Below are 18,033 nucleotides of genomic sequence, written 5' to 3' on the forward strand. Positions count from 1 at the left end.
ATATCTGCGACCTAGAGCCCTTTGTGCTCTATGACCGCGGATATACTCGCACCCCATATGTAAACACATTGTGTACGGGCTCCGGGTACCCGAGTCATCTCTAAGCGACGGCATGGGAAATGCAAACAAAAAACCGCCTGTGTGAGTAGGCAGTTATGCGCAGTACATTACGCAACCGTACGCAGGGTCACAGCCAGGCTCACAGCTGGAATCCGCTGTGGGCCTCGGCAAGCGGATTCCGCCTACGGCTACGTGAGCCCGGCGTTCTTCAGACTGCTACCTGTAATCCGTAATTTACAAGAAGCCCCGGGAACGTTCGTCTTCCTGCAGTTCCAGGAGCAGCTTGTTGAGCGCCTTCTCTGTGAGACCGCTGCACCGCAGCAAGATTACAAAGCCTCACAGCGCCACTTTCTACACCCCATACCCGCCGCTGAGGTTACGAAATACCCCCCAAAATACATGAGAGGAGGGGGGATACACGGTTTTCTTGCCCCACGTGCCCAACCCAACCAGCCTCCGTAATTACCCCTGTCTTCGGACATAAAACGCAGTTTATATTATTACCTTTATCTAATATTTAGGGAATGCCAAAAAATGGGGATGGCTGGGGGATGGGGGAGGGATTATTTTTAGGAAGTCAAATTTTTTTCCGTATAAGTGGGCAATGGGGCCTGGAATTTATTCAGTTCTGCCCTGAAATCCAGCGGGCATTCCCTCCATTATGGGCCTAGCCATGTGTCCTGTAAGTAGATTAGAGCCACAATGGGTATGTTTCTGAACACGGTACAAACAGTGGTATCCATTTTGGGGTGAACGTCTTCATTCCTATGTACACTGTACAAAAAAAACAGTTTTTAAATTGACAAAATTGCCAAACAAATGAAAATCGTAATTTTTTCCTTTTGCTTTGCTTAGATTCATTCAAATACTTTGGGGTCAAAATATGCAGTACACCCCTAGATGAATTTGTTAAGGGGTCTAGTTTTTAAAATGGGGTCATTTGTGGGGGTTCTCTATAGTTTTGGACGCTCAATGGCTCTACAAGTGGGCAATGGGGCCTGGAATTTATTCCGTTGTACCCTGAAATCCAACGGGTGCTCCTTCCATTATAGGCCTAGCTATGTTTCCTTTAAGTAGATTAGGGCCACAATGGGTATGTTTCTGAACACGGGACAAATGGGGGTATCCATTTTGGGGTGAAAGTCTTCATTCCTATGTACACTTTCCAAAAAAAACAGTTTTTAAATTGACACAATTGCCAAAAAAATTAAAATCATAATTTTTTCCTTCTGCTTGGCTTAGATTCATTCAAAAACTGTGAAGTCAAAAAAGTCATCATACCCCTAGATAAATTCGTTAGGGGGTCTACTTTTCAAAATAGGGTCACTTGTGGGGGTTCTCCATCGTTTGGTCACTCAATGGCTCTACAAGTGGGCAATGGGGACTAAATCTCCTTCAAGCAAAATTTCTGTTCCGAAAGCCACCGGTTGCTCCTTTCATTTTGGGCCCCATTGTGCATCCAGACATATGATTAGGGCCACAATGGGTATGTTTCTGAGCACGGGAGAAACAGGGGTATCCATTTTGGGGTGCATGTCTTCATTCATATATGTGCTGTACAAAAAAACTGCGTATAAAATGACAGAATTACCAAAAAAATGAAAATCGTAATTTTTTTCCTTCGGCTTGCCTTAGATTCATTCAAAAACTGTGAAGTCAAAAAAGTCATCGTACCCCTAGATAAATTCGTTAAGGGGTCTACTTTTCAAAATAGGGTCACTTGTGGGCGTTCTCCATCGTTTTGGTCACTCAATGGCTCTACAAGTGGGCAATGGGGACTAAATCTCCTTCAAGCAAAATTTCTGTTCCGAAAGCCACCGCTTGCTCCTTTCATTTTGGGCCCCATTGTGCATCCAGACATATGATTAGGGCCACAATGGGTATGTTTGAGCACGGGAGAAACAGGGGTATCCATTTTGGGGTGCACATCCTAATTTTCATGTGTACTATAGAAAAAAGTCCTGTCTTTAAAATGACATATTTGCAAAAATATGAAATTTTAGTTTTTCTCCTCTAAATTGCATTGACTCCTGAAAAAAAACTGTGGGGTTAAAATACTCATGACACCCCTCAGTGAATACGTTAAAGGGTGTAGTTTTTAAAATGGGGTCACTTGTGGGGGTATCTATCATTTTGACTCCTATGAGCCTTTCCAATCTTGGATTGGTGTAGGAAAACAAAGTGTTCCTCAAAATGCTGAAAATTAAAGGAGATGTCCCGAGGCAGCAAGTGGGTCTATACACTTCTGCATGGCCATAATAATGCACTTTGTAATGTACATTGTGCATTAATTATGAGCCATACAGAAGTTATAAAAAGTTTTATACTTACCTGCTCCGTTGCTAGCGTCCTCGTCTCCATGGTGCCGACTAATTTTCGGCCTCCGATGGCCAAATTAGCCGCGCTTGCGCAGTCCGGGTCTTCTGTAGTCTTCTATGGAGCCGCTCGTGCCAGAGAGCGGCTCCGTGTAGCTCCGCCCCGTCACGTGCCGATTCCAGCCAATCAGGAGGCTGGAATCGGCAGTGGACCGCACAGAAGAGCTGCGGTCCACGAAGGCAGAGGATCCCGGCGGCCATCTTCAGCAGGTGAGTATGAAGACGCCGGACCGCCGGGATTCAGGTAAGCGCTGTGCGGGTGGGTTTTTTAACCCCTGCATCGGGGTTGTCTCGCGCCGAACGGGGGGGGGGGTTTAAAAAAAAAAAAACCCGTTTCGGCGCGGGACATCTCCTTTAATGTTACATTTGTACGTCTCCTAAATGGTTAAAAAAAAAAACGAACGTTTTTCCAATGTGCGCCCAAAATAAAGTAAACGGATGGAAATATAAATCTTAGCAAAAATTTCTATATTATGTTTGCACATATTTGAGATATTGCAGTTGGAAATGTGAAAAAAATGACGATATCTTCAAAATTTTCCCAATTTTGGCGCTTTTAATAAATAAACACAAATTCTATCGGTCTTTTTTTTCCACCTAAATGAAGTACAATATGTGGCGAAAAAACAATGTCAGAATCGCTTGGATATGCAAAACCTTTCTGGTCTTTTTCCATGCTAAAGTGACACGTGTCAGATTTGCAAAATTTGGCCTGGTCATTAAGGCGCAAACAGGCTTGGTCACTAAGGGGTTAAACCACTGCAGCAGAGGGGATAGTTTATTTACAGCTTTAGGGTACATTCACACATAACGGAAATGGTGTACATCCTCTAAGAAGATCGCCATGTAAGGTGGAAACCGTAAACATTTCGTGCTCAAGCATATTCAGATAGAGAACCCGTTACGGCAACGCTGCAACTTTTTTTCCCTAAGGTACACTTTACTCCACAACTGATCCAAACTGATTGAAGTAAGGTTGACAACTTGACATGTGACTGCATTAGTTTTTCTAATCCATCACCCTCAGGCTGGATTCAGACGAACTTATATCAGCTGGGTTTTCACGCCAAGCAGATATAAGATGTCCTCATCTGCAGGGGGGTGGAAGAGCCAGGAGCAGGAACTGAGCTCCCGCCCCCTCTCCGCCCCTCTGCACTATTTGCAATGAAAGGAGGCGGGGCGGGGGCAGGGCTAAGTTTTTTAAAAAAAAATTAGGATTAGCCCCGCCCCCATCACGGCTCTCCTCATCGCAAATAGTGCAGAGGGGCGGAGAGGAGGCAGAGAGGGTGCGGGAGCTCAGAGCACTGCTCCTGGCTCTTCCAGGCTGCCCCCCTGCAGAGAGAGACGACGTATATCGGCTGGGCGTGAAAACCCAGCTGATATACGTTCGTCTGAACCCAGCCTCAGAGATTATATATATATATATATATATATATATATATATATATATATATATATATTTTTTTTTAATATTTCCTAAAATAAAAACCACAAGACAGCTAGTGAGGACGGATGTACATAGAGAGCAAGTCACTCCAGCATCAGATTCACACCATGATTATTGAGAATCACAGAGCCCAGGACTTAGGTTTACCTCCAGAATCTGTCCGACCTGCACATCTTCACGTCGTAAATAAAGACCTTGAATAACCGCTCTGAAGAGAAAAAAAAAAAAAACTTTTTGAGAGGAAATTACTACAAATTTAGTCAACTAAACATACTGCCAAATCGACTAGAACAATCCAGATATTAGTAAATAACAAGCGATTGCCCATTTGTATAATATAATTTCGGACCCTGCAGCTGTGTGCTTCTACTTGCTTCATAGCAGATTTAAGGGGCTGCCTGGGACTCTTACTATTTGTCATCTGTCTTCAGGATAGGTCAGCAGGTGTCTGACCGTTGGGATTTCCGGGCGCGCCGTCAGTGTGGTCAGCACCGGCAGCAGATATTGCAGCGGCACTACAGGCAAAGTTCCCATTGTAATTCATTAGGAGCTATGCCCACAGCTCCAAACTCAGCCGCTGCAATATGGAGGGCTGGCACTGGGTTCACTCCACATCTTTGTATTCTGTTAAAGGATGCAACTGGACACAACCGTTACATTGGCTTCTTACTCCTATCCGATTGCGGCCTTAGTCACATGGGCGATTCTGGTCAGTAAAAAACGGACTGATTTCACTGAGAGTGTATGTGCCTTCTACATCAGGTTTAGTGAAGTTTTTGTGCTTTTCACTCATGAGTGTCATCCGGGTGCATCTAAGAAAAGTGAATATCTTACTCTTTGAATGACAGTAGGAGCATCTCATCCATCGGGCTGAACCCCACGACGCGCCCCTTATGGACTGTTTCTTTTTTAAACGTATCCAGAGTTTTCCGCTTGGTAAGACCAAGATTTATCAGCTGTAAGGCAAGCAGAGCAGCATTGGTCGTAATGGAAATAGTTAAACTATTTTGCAGTACCTTGTGAGGCACATAAAATCGTACGAAGGGAAAACACAACTTGTGCTACAAACCACAAGCCCTCACACAGCTAGGTCAGTGAAAGAACAAAGAGTTAGGATTTTTTGAAAGTGGGGAGAAAAAAAAAAACAGGAATGAAAATGGGCTGCGTCCTTTTTTAATTCTTGCTCTCAACTTACAAACACAAGTCCAAGAGTTTCGCCATCGATCTGACAGATTGCGCCCGCTTTCTTATACAGAGACTTCACGGTGCAGCGCTCGTGTACGGTCCCGATCCAGTCACTGGTCAGCCTCTTCACGGAGCTGCCCGGCTGTAAGAAGCACTTGCGAAGAGACAGTCTGAACGTCTTGGAAGATCGGTCAACCCATAAGACGCAAGCTTTAACCTGGAGGGAAGCACATTAGATATTCTGTCACAAGACCTAATAGCAGACGCAGGCTTTAGTTTTTATTATACCATAGCGAAATCTTATTGAGGGAGCTTTTATGCCTTCATTATACAAGCAAGACAGTTTGATAGCAAGTGATGACCGGTAAGCTGAGGGGATGCAGTCAGCAGACAAACAGACAATTTCTGTCATGCATTTGCTGTGGGAGAAGTCAACATATGCAACAAAACTCAATTCTTGAAGATTTCAGAAGCCCCGATCCACCCCCCACCCCCTCCCCTATTATTGCATCATCTGATGGAAAATTTGCAATAAATCCATGTTTTGGTAAGACTTGCCACTGCAGATTTCTCTGTAGAGTTGTCATGTAATTCCCTGCCGCCTCAGGGCTCTTTCACACGGGCATTGTGATTTTCGGCCACCCACATCAAGGCTGAAAATCGTATGAAGAGAAAGCCGTGACCAAGTTGTGGCTAAATCTCCTGTTTTCTCGCCAGTTCATATGGCAGCCCGGAATTCTTTAGACCGGGGAAAAAGACCTTAGCACGGCTAAAGTCTCTCCCCCTCCCCTTGCCGGTTGATCGCAGCAATAGAAGCCTATTGGAGGTGCTGGCAAGGGGAGGGACTTTAGCAGCACAAGCCACTGCTAAACTCCCTCCCCATTCCCTTTTCTGACTGCTGTCATAGGAGTCTATAGGGAACGGCTGGCGTATTACGGCAAAAGATGGGACAAGTCCTATCTTCTCCAGTTGCACATAAAAGCAGCTGGCCTGAATGCGTACCGTATGCGCCATCTTTTCCGGCCAATCGATTTTGGAATCCAATGCTTCGGATGGTCGCGTTTTTTCCAGCCGGCGTTTTATCACGGCAAATTAGCCGCAATAAAACGCACGTGTAAAAGAGGCCTTAGTAGAAGTCAACTGTGCTCTATTCACGTGGAGCTGAAACAGCATGTACCGTATTTTCCGGGGTATAAGACGACCCCCAACTTTCGTCTTGTACGCCGGGAATACGCTGTAGAATAAATAAATACTCACCTCCCACGGCCCTGCTGCAGGCAGTCGCTCCTTACTCCACGCCGGCAGAGCATTGCTTTCTGGATGCAGGGCTTGAATGCCCCGCCTCTAGAAAGCTAATGCTCTGATTGGCTAACTCAGCGCAGCGTTAGCCAATGAAAGCCAGCGCCATGTTAGCCAATCACAGCCATTCAATGAGGTAGAGCAACGCTCTGTTGGTGTGGAGGAGGGAGAGACAGCCTGCAAAAGCCACAGATCATTGCAGAACGCCGCGGGATGCGAGTATTGATTTTTTTTCTACAGCTTATTCCCGGCATATAAAATGACCCCTGACTTTGGACAAGATTTTCCTGGGTTAAAAAGTCGTCTTATATGTACTTGCTGCATGCCAGCCAACACGCAGCAAATTACGCTCATGTGAAGCCGCCCTAATTCTGTAAATTAATCAGTTTCTAATATGTGCAAAAAAGAAGTTTAACATGCATTAAAAAAAAATTTACTCCCAACGCCCCATTTAACATGTCTGGACTTGGATTTACAGCTCTGGATACATACGGTTTGACCATTCTGGTAAGAGTTGACTTTCTTGCACTCAAAGTGCAAAAAATCCACTACTCCAGTGTAGGAGGACAAGAAGGATAAGACGATCCGGTCAGACAGAACCTATAAAAACAAGAAAAATAAGTATGGCCTCCCATGGTGACCGAGCTTCAACAACAACCTGAGGAAGGAGACAACTGTACCTTCTGAATCTGAGCTTTGACCACCAGACCTGGCAGAAGATTATTCATGGTCCATTTCTGCTCCTCTGTGGCGATGGCTGCTAACACATCGGACTGCGTGATGGACAGGCGTACGAGTCGGCCATCGTTCTTTATTTCGTCTATCACACAGTTTAAATACTGTCCGACGCACAGAGAAGCGGCTGCATACACAGAATGCGGAGATCAGAAATACACAAAAAACTGGCCATTTTAAAAGGGACACTAAACAAAGTCTTTCTTATATAAAAAAAAAAGAGTTTTCAGGGACTTCATCCATCCCTGGGAGAAGTCATCAATAATTGATCTGCAAGGGTCCACTGCTCGGGACCTCTGGTGATCAGCTGATATGAGCAGCTTGCTTATAAGGACAGAGCCGGAGACGGATAGCTCCATGCACAATGCAGCGTCCCGGGTTGCTAATACATTGAATTCAATGGGAGTTATACCTGCAACAACAAAATCTGTCCCACTGGCAACTGGCCTGATATAAGCTGATCGCCAGGGGTCAAAGGTGGTGAAATCCTGCCATTAAACTATTGAGGACCTATCCTATGAATAGGTCATCAATAGTTAAAAGTCCTGGAAACTTCTTTAAATTTGTTGGGCAGTTTAAAGGGGTCTTAAAAGGTCATCTGTTATAACATTTAATGGAGTGTTCCAGAACTTTACATAAATAAGGGAGATGGAACAATACCTCTGCAGCGCCACCTATTGGAAGGCTCTATATACAAGCCTTGTAACAATGACTGGGAATTGAAATCCAAGTCAGAATTTGCATATTACCAAGAGGAGCATGAATGGCCTTATAAATCTTCTCACTCACCTTCTAGGTGCTCTCCGTAAGGAGAAAAAAAAAAACGTTCCTGACCCAGAACTTTATATGTATTGCTCTCAGTTTTGTTTAAAGTTCAGACATCTCCATTCTAAAGACTAGGACCATCTCATATAGAATGGCTGCCTATAAGGTGTCTAAAGGTCCTTTTACATGCAAATATAAACTCTCAAATAGTGGAAAGATGGGAAGATTTAGCTTGTATTTGCATAAAGTGTTAATGGTTTTAATATCCTTTGACATTTTAATCATCTTCATTTGCATGTAAAAGGACCTTTAATCATCTACTTTTTCCTCCATTAGTTGTTTGCTGAGTTGGGCTTGTGTTTAAACACCTACCCAGCTGTGTAAACATCTGCCAGCAGATTCCATTATCCTCCTCCTGGTAGAGTACACAGTATACTGATTATATGTATGCAAAGCAAAAACACAAGTAATACACTGTATCCTGTAGTCTTTTGAAAGATTAGCAAAATGGATTCAAATGGAATGTATCTGCTCAGTCTTTCAATCATGGATTTTATGTGGAGCTAAAATCCATCGCTCAAAAAAAAAAAAAAAAAAGCATGACGCCCGCGTTTACATGCAACGATTATCGCTCATTTTTGGTGGTTTGGATGAACTTTGAGCGATGATTGTTGTGTGTAAAAGGGCCTTAAGAGAAAGTTACCACTTTAGAGGATTACATTGATTGACTGATTAACAAGGCCTTACCTTTACTGGTTTGATTTAGATACACTTGAGCCTTTTGACGAGGCAAGAAAGCTTTATTTCCTCCAATTCCCAGGTCAATAAGATATCCATGGTCTTCAACGCTAGACACACAGCCGCAGAGAAGCTGAGAAGAGATACAACGTCACACCACATAAGCAGTGACGGATTGTGGAGATTAGGTAGACAGAACAGAAGTCCTATCCTATACCCAACCATTTTCAGGTGGAAAGAGGATAAGACGGTGGGGCTTAAAAGCCGCCTAGCCTCAATTGCAGATAGAGGGGAGAAGTCGAAAACTGGCCATACACATCCATGTCGGTCGAACCTGATAATTCCGGACAAATCATCTAATATGTATGGGAGCCTCCCAACGCTCCTCCGACAGAGTGTGTCAGGGGAAAAGGAGGTTCATGCAGATGGCTTTCAACTTTTTTGTTCTCTGTGAGATATCCACCACCAGAGGTGTCTGGCAGAGACTTAAAGGGGTTGTCCCGTGAAAGCAAGTGGGGGTATACACTTCTGTATGGCCATATTAATGCACTTTGTAATGTACATTGTGCATTAATTATGAGCCATACAGAAGTTATTCACTTACCTGTTCCGTTGCTGGCGTCCCCGTCTCCATGGTGCCGTCTAATTTTCAGCGTCTAATCGCTCGATTAGACGCGCTTGCGCAGTCCGGTCTTCTCCGTGCTGAATGGGGCTGCTCGTGCTGGAGAGCGCTGTTCGTAGCTCCGCCCCGTCACGTGTGCCGATTCCAGCCAATCAGGAGGCTGGAATCGGCAATGGACCGCACAGAAGACCTGCGGTCCACCGAGGGTGAAGATCCCGGCGGCCATCTTCGCAAGGTAAGTAAGAAGTCACCGGAGCGCGGGGATTCGGGTAAGTACTATCCGGATTTTTTTTTTCAACACATGCATCAGGTTTGTCTCGCGCCAAACGGGGGGGGGGCTATTGAAAAAAAAAAAAAAACCGTTTCGGCGCGGGACAACCCCTTTAAGGTGCTTTAATACCGAGCAAGAGCGAACGATGTCAGAGTTCGCTTGTGCAGCCCATTTATACAGGCAGATAAATCGTTCACTCATAGTGAATTAGAATGACTGAACGATCAGTATTTAAACTAAACGATTAGCGAATGACAATGATTTTCATGCTTGCATGAATTGAACGATGAGCGAATGAATGGTCATTAATCTTTGGCGCCCCTACTCCTATCTCCCAATTAAAAACATGAATGCTCAACCGAATTAATCAAGCATATCTATCTATATATATAATGAGTCGGGAGAGATGGGCAACACTAGAACAAGTCTAAGGTCAACAGCTAGTGCGTGTGGCCAGCTTAAGCCTCATCCCTCTTCCCATCTCACATGGGCGAGCTTTGAAGAGTAGGCTCTAAGCCAAATCCCCGAAGAGAATGAACTCCGCTAGTGTTGGTTCCTCTTCTAAAGGCACCTTTACAGGGGATAACTATCAGCAGAATAACTGCTCAAAATTGAAATACTAGTCATTTAATGGCAACATGGCCACCGACAGGATGATCAGCCCTAAGTCGCAGATGTGATATGGGCGGGCATGGAGGCTCTATTACCCTGTCGTACCAACTCCAGCTTGGATACAAGATGTGATACAGGCGGGCATGGAGGCTCTAGTTCACTGTTGTACCGCCTCTAGCTTGGATGTAAGATGCGATACGGGCGGGCATGGAGGCTCTAGTACCACTTAGAGCTGCTCGTGTTTGTCATGCAATCAGACACTCCTCTGTACTGGTGGTCGTCTTGTGTGCCCTCACACATCCACTGGTCCCAAACACCCCCTAACAGTCAGGTCAGAACGGCCCAGATGGCGGGAATTTGTCAATACAACCATCCAGCTTCTCATATGCCAATTATGCACCCTCTCTAAAACTTTCATATTGATAATGCTTCCAGAGTCGTACATTAGGGCGATGCTAGTACCATTTGTGCTCTACTGGCGTCCCATTAACTATCTTTGATCATGTCATTATAATATCCCCAGCATTCATCCGCCTGTCAAACAGATTAATATGTTGGAGACGTACCATGCCCGTATGCAGAGATGATGGTGTCAGACCTGCATTGACCATTTTGGGGTTCAGAGACAATTTGATGCTTTGGGAGCCCCCAGACGTCGTCTCCAGGCTACTAACTGCACATCTAACCAGCATCCCTGGCGAGTAGAGGTTAGAGAGCGACGACAGAGTCTGCAAGAGAAAAAGAGGATTCAGACAGGGCCGAGTACATGCAGGACTGACTACCGTAATAGGCACCGAGTCCCTGCTGCCATGCCTGGTTTCTGCTACTACTTTGATGTGATGTTAAGTTCACCGGTTGCTCAGTTAAAGCAGGGTTGCCAACTCTCCAAGAATTCATGGACAGTCCGTAAAAAAACATTTTATTTTTTTCGTTGTCTGTAGTATCCGGCAGGAAAAAAAAAAAAAAACACAAAAGTTTTCTTTTTAAACAGTCTGAAGTTTACACTGAGTATTTGACACCCTATATGCTACAGACCAACACGTGCCAACCTTCTGTCTTCTATTTCTGCTGTCTGTAGTGTCCAGGAGTTAAAAAAGCATCTATGATACTTTTTTTAACGTTTGCATGCGAGTGTGATGTTTCCCACTGAAGTCAATGGAAAACACTTATGATCCTATCATGCATGTGAAACACGAACTTAGGCCTCATGTCCACGGGGAAAATCAGGCCCGCTACGGATTCTCCCTCCTGCCCCGCAGACATGAGGGCTGAAAATAAGAATAAACTCACCTGCTGCGGGCCGTGCGTGTCTTCCCTTCTCCGCGGCCGGATCTTCTTTCTTGGGCCCGGCGGATGTGCTCGGCACGCCGGCTGCGTGCATGCACCGGGCACATCCGCCGGGCCGAAGAAAGAAGTTTCCGGCAGTGAAGGAAGGAAGACACGCATCGCCCGGAGCAGGCGAGTTTAATTCAGGCACGGGTCTCCTGCGGATCCGGACGGCTTTCATAGGCTTCAATAGAAGCCCGCGGAAGACCCGCACCTAAATGGAGCATGTCCGGATTTTTCCTGCACGCGGATCCGCGCCTAAAGGGAAAAAATGACATCCGCAGGTATTTAACTACCTGCGGGTGTCTAATGCATCCCTATGGGGCGCGGATCCGCGTGCGGGAAAAAAAGCTGCGGATTTAAAATCTTAATTTGCCCGTGGACATGAGGCCTTAAGGATCACGATTTAACAGCAGCGATGCGAGTTTTTCGGCCCAATATCATGCTCGCCTGTATGAGCGTAGCCCTTGGTGCAGATTTTCCGCTGCAGAAAATCTACACCAATTCCATTATGTGTGAGCATACCCTAAATTTTAGAATCCTCGTGATTAAAGGGCATTTTATGGAGGGCGTGGCCTCTGAGATAGGCAGGGCACTTGTCTGAAAAATTTGGACCACTCTTGATTTTTGGTCCAAAAAATAAATAAATAAAAAATTGAAGGAGGTTGGCAACCCTGAGTTAAAGGGGTTGTGCAATCACAATACATATGCAACTGACCAGATTTGAATTTATTCTTTAAGCTGGGCGATCACTTTAAATTCAGGCATTTGCTTTAGCATCAGTGTGCAAGATTGGCCATTCACATTTCATGGGAGAAGTCCTGTACCTTCAGATCGCTGGAGATTGGCTCATACCCATGACGGAAGCAGCAACTCCGATGCCATAGAACACAGTAATAAATGGGGTAGCCCTACTGTGATAGATCCTCTATGACAGACCATAGAGAAAGCCCAAAGCTCTTACCTCCAGTGGTTCATCCTTTTGCACCTGCTCATTAAGCAGTTGGGTGTAGGCCTCGCAAATATTAGTTGCCTGAACGTAGCCTGTGAGTCCATGGGGCAAGTTAAGAGTCAACTCAAAATCTCGGGCTTCTTTCACACAACCCAGAAACAACATGCCGACCTTGAGGCTCTGCCAATAAACAAGAAATTGGTCCATAAGTTACGATAATAGCACTTGTTAAAATACTAAAAACATTGGAAGAGAATAAACTTGACTGTTGCCGTGTTAAGACGTCTACTGTAATTCAGGATACAATGCAGGGGAACAACTTCAATAGCATGGAAAGATCTAAATTAAAATCTAAACACTAAGTTTGGTGTAAAAAATAAATAAATAAATGAAGTCCGGTTGTTATGAGGGTGGCGATACCAGTAGTTTTTTTGCTCTTTTTATTTTTTCAATATTTAAAGCCTTCTGTAAGGGGAGAAGTTTTTAAAACAGAAAAAAATAAATCCCACGGTCAACAATGACTGCAGCATCTGCAGGGTTAAACGATGTAAAGGAGTGATTAGATGAGTAAGTCTGCATCATTTCACTCCTTTTCTGGTGAAAACCCCATTACATGACAATCAGAGAGCAAATATGCTCTCTGAGCGATATGGGGGTGATAACATGGACAAAAATTCATGTCACCCCTCCCTAGGGCAGGGAGATATACAGGAGAATCACAGATCTCTGCTGCCACTGGTCTCTGCCCTCCTTCTCAGCAAACAATGACTGAAATGACAGCTGTAAATTCAGTATTCCCGTCTAAACTTCAAGCGACTGCAGATCCAGTTCTGTAATGGCTACAGGCATGCCAAAAATCTTAGCTTTAAAAACTGCATCAAAAGCATGTAAATTGCCCCGATAGAATAGTTTACAGGGGTTTTCCTGGGAGAATACCACTGATGATCTATCCTCAGGACACACTATAAGGGCTTATTCAGACGACCGTATATCGGCCGGGTATTCACGCCCGGATGATATACGGCGTCCCTCTCTGCGGGGGAGGAGGCTGGAAGAGCTGGGAGCAGTGCACTGAGCTCCCGCCTCCTCTCTGCCCCTCTGCACTATTTGAAATGAGAGGGGGTGGGGTGGAGCTAAATTCCAAGACTTAGCTCCGCCCCCATCCCAGGCCCTCCTATTGCAAATAGTGCAGAGGGGCAGAGAGGGGGTGGAGAGTTGGAAGAGAGGGGGTGGGAGCTCAGAGCACTGCTCCCGGCTCTTCCAGCCTCCTCCCCCCCGCAGAGAGGGACGCCGTATATTGGCCGGGCGTGAATACCCGGCTGATATACGGTCGTCTGAATAAGCCCTAATACACGAGAATTCCGAAGAGAAAGGGAAGCTGATTGTACTGAAGAAACACATGTCTTGCTTTATTCAAGTAGTGCCTTTACATACCCAGCTAAATAAAGGACACATTTCAGTTCTCGTCAGAACCTTGATCACCTTATGACATAACATGCCACTTAAGAAACATGTGCAATTAAAGCCAAACGAAACAGCTGATGATTAACTCCTACATTCCTGGACTTAAATTTAGTGGTATTTTTCATTAGTTATTAACTAGAGATGAGCGAGCATACTTGGCCACGCCCCTTTTTCACTCGAGCACCGCGATTTTCGAGTACTTCTCTACTCGGGTGAAAAGATTCGGGGGGCGCCGTGGGTGAGCGGGGGGTTGCAGAGGGGAGTGGGGGGGGGGGTTAGAGTTAGAGAGAGAGCTCCTCCCTGTTCCCCACTGCTACCCCCCGCTCCACCACGCCATCCCCCGCTCCCCCCGAATCTTTGCACCCGAGTAGCCAGGTACTCGAAAATAGCGATGCTCGATCGAGTAATTACTCGAAACGAGTACGTTCGCTCATCTCTATTATTAACCAATGTAATTCTCAATATCATAATAGAGGTTCTCTCATATTATATAGAGAAAATCTATGCATATACATACCATCATAAATCATAACACATAGCAAGATCGGCAATGAAGACTGGAGCAGCACTGCTGTATCAGTGGGGTATCGGGCTGGTGAGTAATTTATTACGACTCGGAAATCCCATTTAACACCCTCACAACAAGCACTATATAGGATTTTTATATTTTGCCACTAAAAGTTACTTTGCTGCCAACTTTTTAAACTAGGAGCCATAACATCCAGGTGAAGCCAGAATATACTAAAACACTTAATCAAAATGGGTTTGGAATTTTTATTTTTTTTTATTAAAGCAAAAATCTGAAAATAAAGATTAAAATGGTGAACTTAGCATAGGCTAAAACTAATTGAGCTGTTATTTTTAGGCCATATCGCCCAGCCCTACTTTGAATAAAAGTCACCCACCTTATAATTCAGCAATTCGATGGCCTTGTCTTTTGATGCGGTTTCCTTTTCAGGCTTTAAAGTCTTTGGTTTCTCACTTAAAGTCTTTTTCCTCTTTTTCTTCTTTATCTCCTCTTCTTCATGGGGTGTCTAAATGAACATTAAATTAATATACCATTTCTGCTGCAACCAACTAAGATTATACAGTGTCAGATACATGTAACAAGTAGTAAAAGCAGAACTCTAAAAACTTCTGGAATTGGATGCTTATACCAATTCTAGTCCTGGGGTCGTCAGATGTGGGGGAGTTTGTAGTATTACATGGAATCTCCAGGGTCCCCATTTATGATGCCCATGTGTTCCATAAGGGTATATATGGAAGGGGTTGTACTGATGGCACAACATCTTGCAAAATCTAGTCTACCTCGTTATGCAGCAATACAAGAGAAAAATAAATCCATGTATTCGCACAAAGGAAAGATGGGCAGTGACATGTATTGGAGCCGTAATAATGAGAATAGTGGATGTTACTGGGGACACTTTAACCCTTTGTAATCCAATTTTGGATTCAGGGTTTTCTAGGGGTTTTTTCTCTTTCTGCCATTAAACAATGGCGCTATCTGCTGGCTAGAGCCAGTACTGCAGTATGTGTCATGCCGGAGAGGCCCCCCCCCCCCCGACAACAGAGCGGCCAGTAATATACAGTAAGAATACTCTGCCGAACGTCTTCCGACATCGGAGCTGTACAGCCTTCAATTGGAATGTTGGAAGACATCAGACAGTGGATTGGAAAAGGTTAAAGTTTTATAATTGACCTATCTACGGTGTAATGGATAGGCGTTGATATGGGGGGGGGGGGGGCTCAGCATTCAGACTTCGACCTACCGATTACAAGAAAGGGGAACCCGTGCCCCCCGTGCTAAATGGAGCAGCTTTTGAACACATGTGCCGCACTCATCTCTATAAGACTGCTAACAAAAAGCTGAGGACAGCATTGGTCAAACTCTGGCAGTCCAGAGTTGGTTTCTCATGTGTGTCGGAACATCCGGCCGGAGGATCCATTGCAGACCTGGTGGAACACTCTGAGCTTTTTCTTCCATTCAAAGGTGGGGTAGCTGGGCAGACCCCACTATAGTCAGCGGGGTCTGCCCGATGGTGTTCAGTTGAGTCCAGAGACAGAACCTTTTGGGCCCGGGGATTACCATTTCCTGTACCCTGAGTGGAACAGGAACGCAAAACCCCTGCTGGAGATGTGGAGATTTAAAATAAGACTGCCACTGAAACATAAAACAAAATTCACCAACATACAGAAAAAAGGTTGTCGTCATCTTCTCGTGGTCTCTTCTTCACCGCAGTCTCTACGGTTTTCTTCTGTACGCCTCCTCGGGGAAAACTCTCTTCTATAAGCTCCATTTTGGTGTATGCCTACAGAAGAAAAAAAATACATCACAAACTAGTAAGGGGAGTCTATAATATTTCAGGGAAGGGGATTTAAATGGTTTGCCGCTTTCACGCTGTGTGCGGCTACCGGAGCTAGGAGTGATCGACCACTGACAGTCAAGCAATGCTCATCATACAACTTCCAGATATTGAAGCCAAAGTACTTAAACTGGCCATCAGAACAGGGATAATGTAGGGGTTTTTTTTTCTATTTTTTCCCCTGCGCCGTCACTAGGCAATGACGCAGAATCTGCGACCTTTCTGGAATGTCAATTGCAGAAGGGACGCAGGTCGGACTGCTTCCATCGACTTCAACGGAAGCCGTCCGTGTGGAATCTGCACTAACATATAGCATATTGCGATTTTCCCTCTGCTCACGGAAATCGCAATTCGATTCTGCGAGTGTGCTTTTCCATAGTATGTAACGAACAATATTTGGTGCGGACGCCAACCGCAGATTGCGCAATGCATATCCATTCGTGTGCAGGTGATCTAACACTACACGGGACGACTATTAGATGATTGCTCAAATGAGCAAATTCTCACCATAGTCGTTCAGCGTAAACATGGCCACCAACAGGGTGAGGAGTCATAAGTTGCCAGCTGATCATTCACCTTCACTTGTTTGAACGATTTTTTAATCGTTGTGTCTAAAAGCCACAACTTACCAAAAAAAGTAGTCACTGGGTGATCAAAACAAGTTCACATAAAAACAACTTGTGAACAAATTTGCACGGAGATCCCCTCTATGAAGGATATCTCGGTAAACAGCTAATGACTAGAGATGAGCGAGTATACTCGCTAAGGACAATTACTCGATCGAGCATTGCCCTTAGCGAGTACCTGCCCGCTCGGGAGCAAAGATTCGGCGGCCGGTGGCGGGCAGGGAGCGGCGGGGGAGAACAGGGAGGAACAGAGGGGAGATCTCTCTCTCCCTCTCTCCCCCCTGCTGACTGCCGCAACTCACCGCTCACCCACACCGGCAGCCAAATCTTTTCTTCCGAGCAGGCAGGTACTCGCTAAGGGCAATGCTCGATCGAGTAATTGTCCTTAGCGAGTATGCTCGCTCATCTCTACTAACGACCAATCATCGCTCCGACTGAACGCAAACAAGAAAGTCAAATAAATGAACAACGTTCAGAGAGCGCCTTAACGATTGCCGGTTGGTTGTGTGGTGAACAAGTCACATCCTGTAAAGATAGTTGGGGGTTTCTCTAAATAGAGAATCTCCACCAAAGAAAAGAATGCAAAAGACTGTAAATAAAAAGAGAGCTGCGCTCGAACTGTAGAGCATCAACCATAAATGTCACCAAAGTTCCAGGAAAGGAGAATGGCCCTAACTCGAGAGGAGGGGGGTATAGCAAGCAGAAAGCCCCCTCCTAGAAGTGATGACTCGTTATGTCAGATGGTTAAAATCACGTCCCAGCCACATCCACATTAAACAAGTAATCCATTATGCCAGTTGTGCTGGACGGTACAGTGGCAACGCGTCTCAGTGCTCTAACGCACATTGGCTTGAAGAAGGTGAACGGGGTAAGGGGCCAAGACCAAAATAAATATAGTGATTAGAGATGAGCGAGTATACTCGCTAAAGGCAATTGCTCCAGCGAGCATTGCCTTTAGCGAGTATCTCCCCCGCTCGATACAGAAGGTTCGGGTGCCGGCAGCGAGCTGCGGGGGAGAGCGGGGTGGAACGGAGGGGAGATCTCTCTCTCCCTCTCTCCCCCCCGCTGACTGCCGCTACTCACCGCTCCCCCGCTCCGCCACCCGAACCTTCTGTCTCGAGTGGGCAGGTACTCGCTAAAGGCAATGCTCGCTCGAGCAATTGCCTTTAGTGAGTATACTCGCTCATCTCTAA

General features: G+C 45.4%; 1 protein-coding gene across 2 annotated transcripts in view; it reads right to left on the bottom strand.

Annotated features, from left to right (window-relative positions):
* PDCD11 (programmed cell death 11) overlaps positions 1-18,033 on the bottom strand; it is a 51,517-nt gene that overhangs the window by 31,745 nt on the left and 1,739 nt on the right. For both annotated transcript variants that reach the window (XM_066600889.1, XM_066600890.1), the window contains exons 2-11: positions 16,044-16,160; positions 14,757-14,885; positions 12,400-12,567; positions 10,676-10,837; positions 8,614-8,737; positions 7,047-7,228; positions 6,859-6,966; positions 5,078-5,284; positions 4,717-4,838; positions 4,030-4,090 (exon numbers count right to left, since the gene is read on the bottom strand). In XM_066600889.1, coding sequence (XP_066456986.1) covers positions 4,030-4,090; positions 4,717-4,838; positions 5,078-5,284; positions 6,859-6,966; positions 7,047-7,228; positions 8,614-8,737; positions 10,676-10,837; positions 12,400-12,567; positions 14,757-14,885; positions 16,044-16,148 — 1,368 coding nt within the window. In that variant the 5' untranslated portion in view covers positions 16,149-16,160. The remainder of the gene's footprint in view (positions 1-4,029; positions 4,091-4,716; positions 4,839-5,077; positions 5,285-6,858; positions 6,967-7,046; positions 7,229-8,613; positions 8,738-10,675; positions 10,838-12,399; positions 12,568-14,756; positions 14,886-16,043; positions 16,161-18,033) is intronic.

The sequence above is a fragment of the Eleutherodactylus coqui genome, chromosome 4 (assembly GCF_035609145.1).
Source record: "Eleutherodactylus coqui strain aEleCoq1 chromosome 4, aEleCoq1.hap1, whole genome shotgun sequence".
Lineage (NCBI taxonomy): Eukaryota > Metazoa > Chordata > Amphibia > Anura > Eleutherodactylidae > Eleutherodactylus > Eleutherodactylus coqui.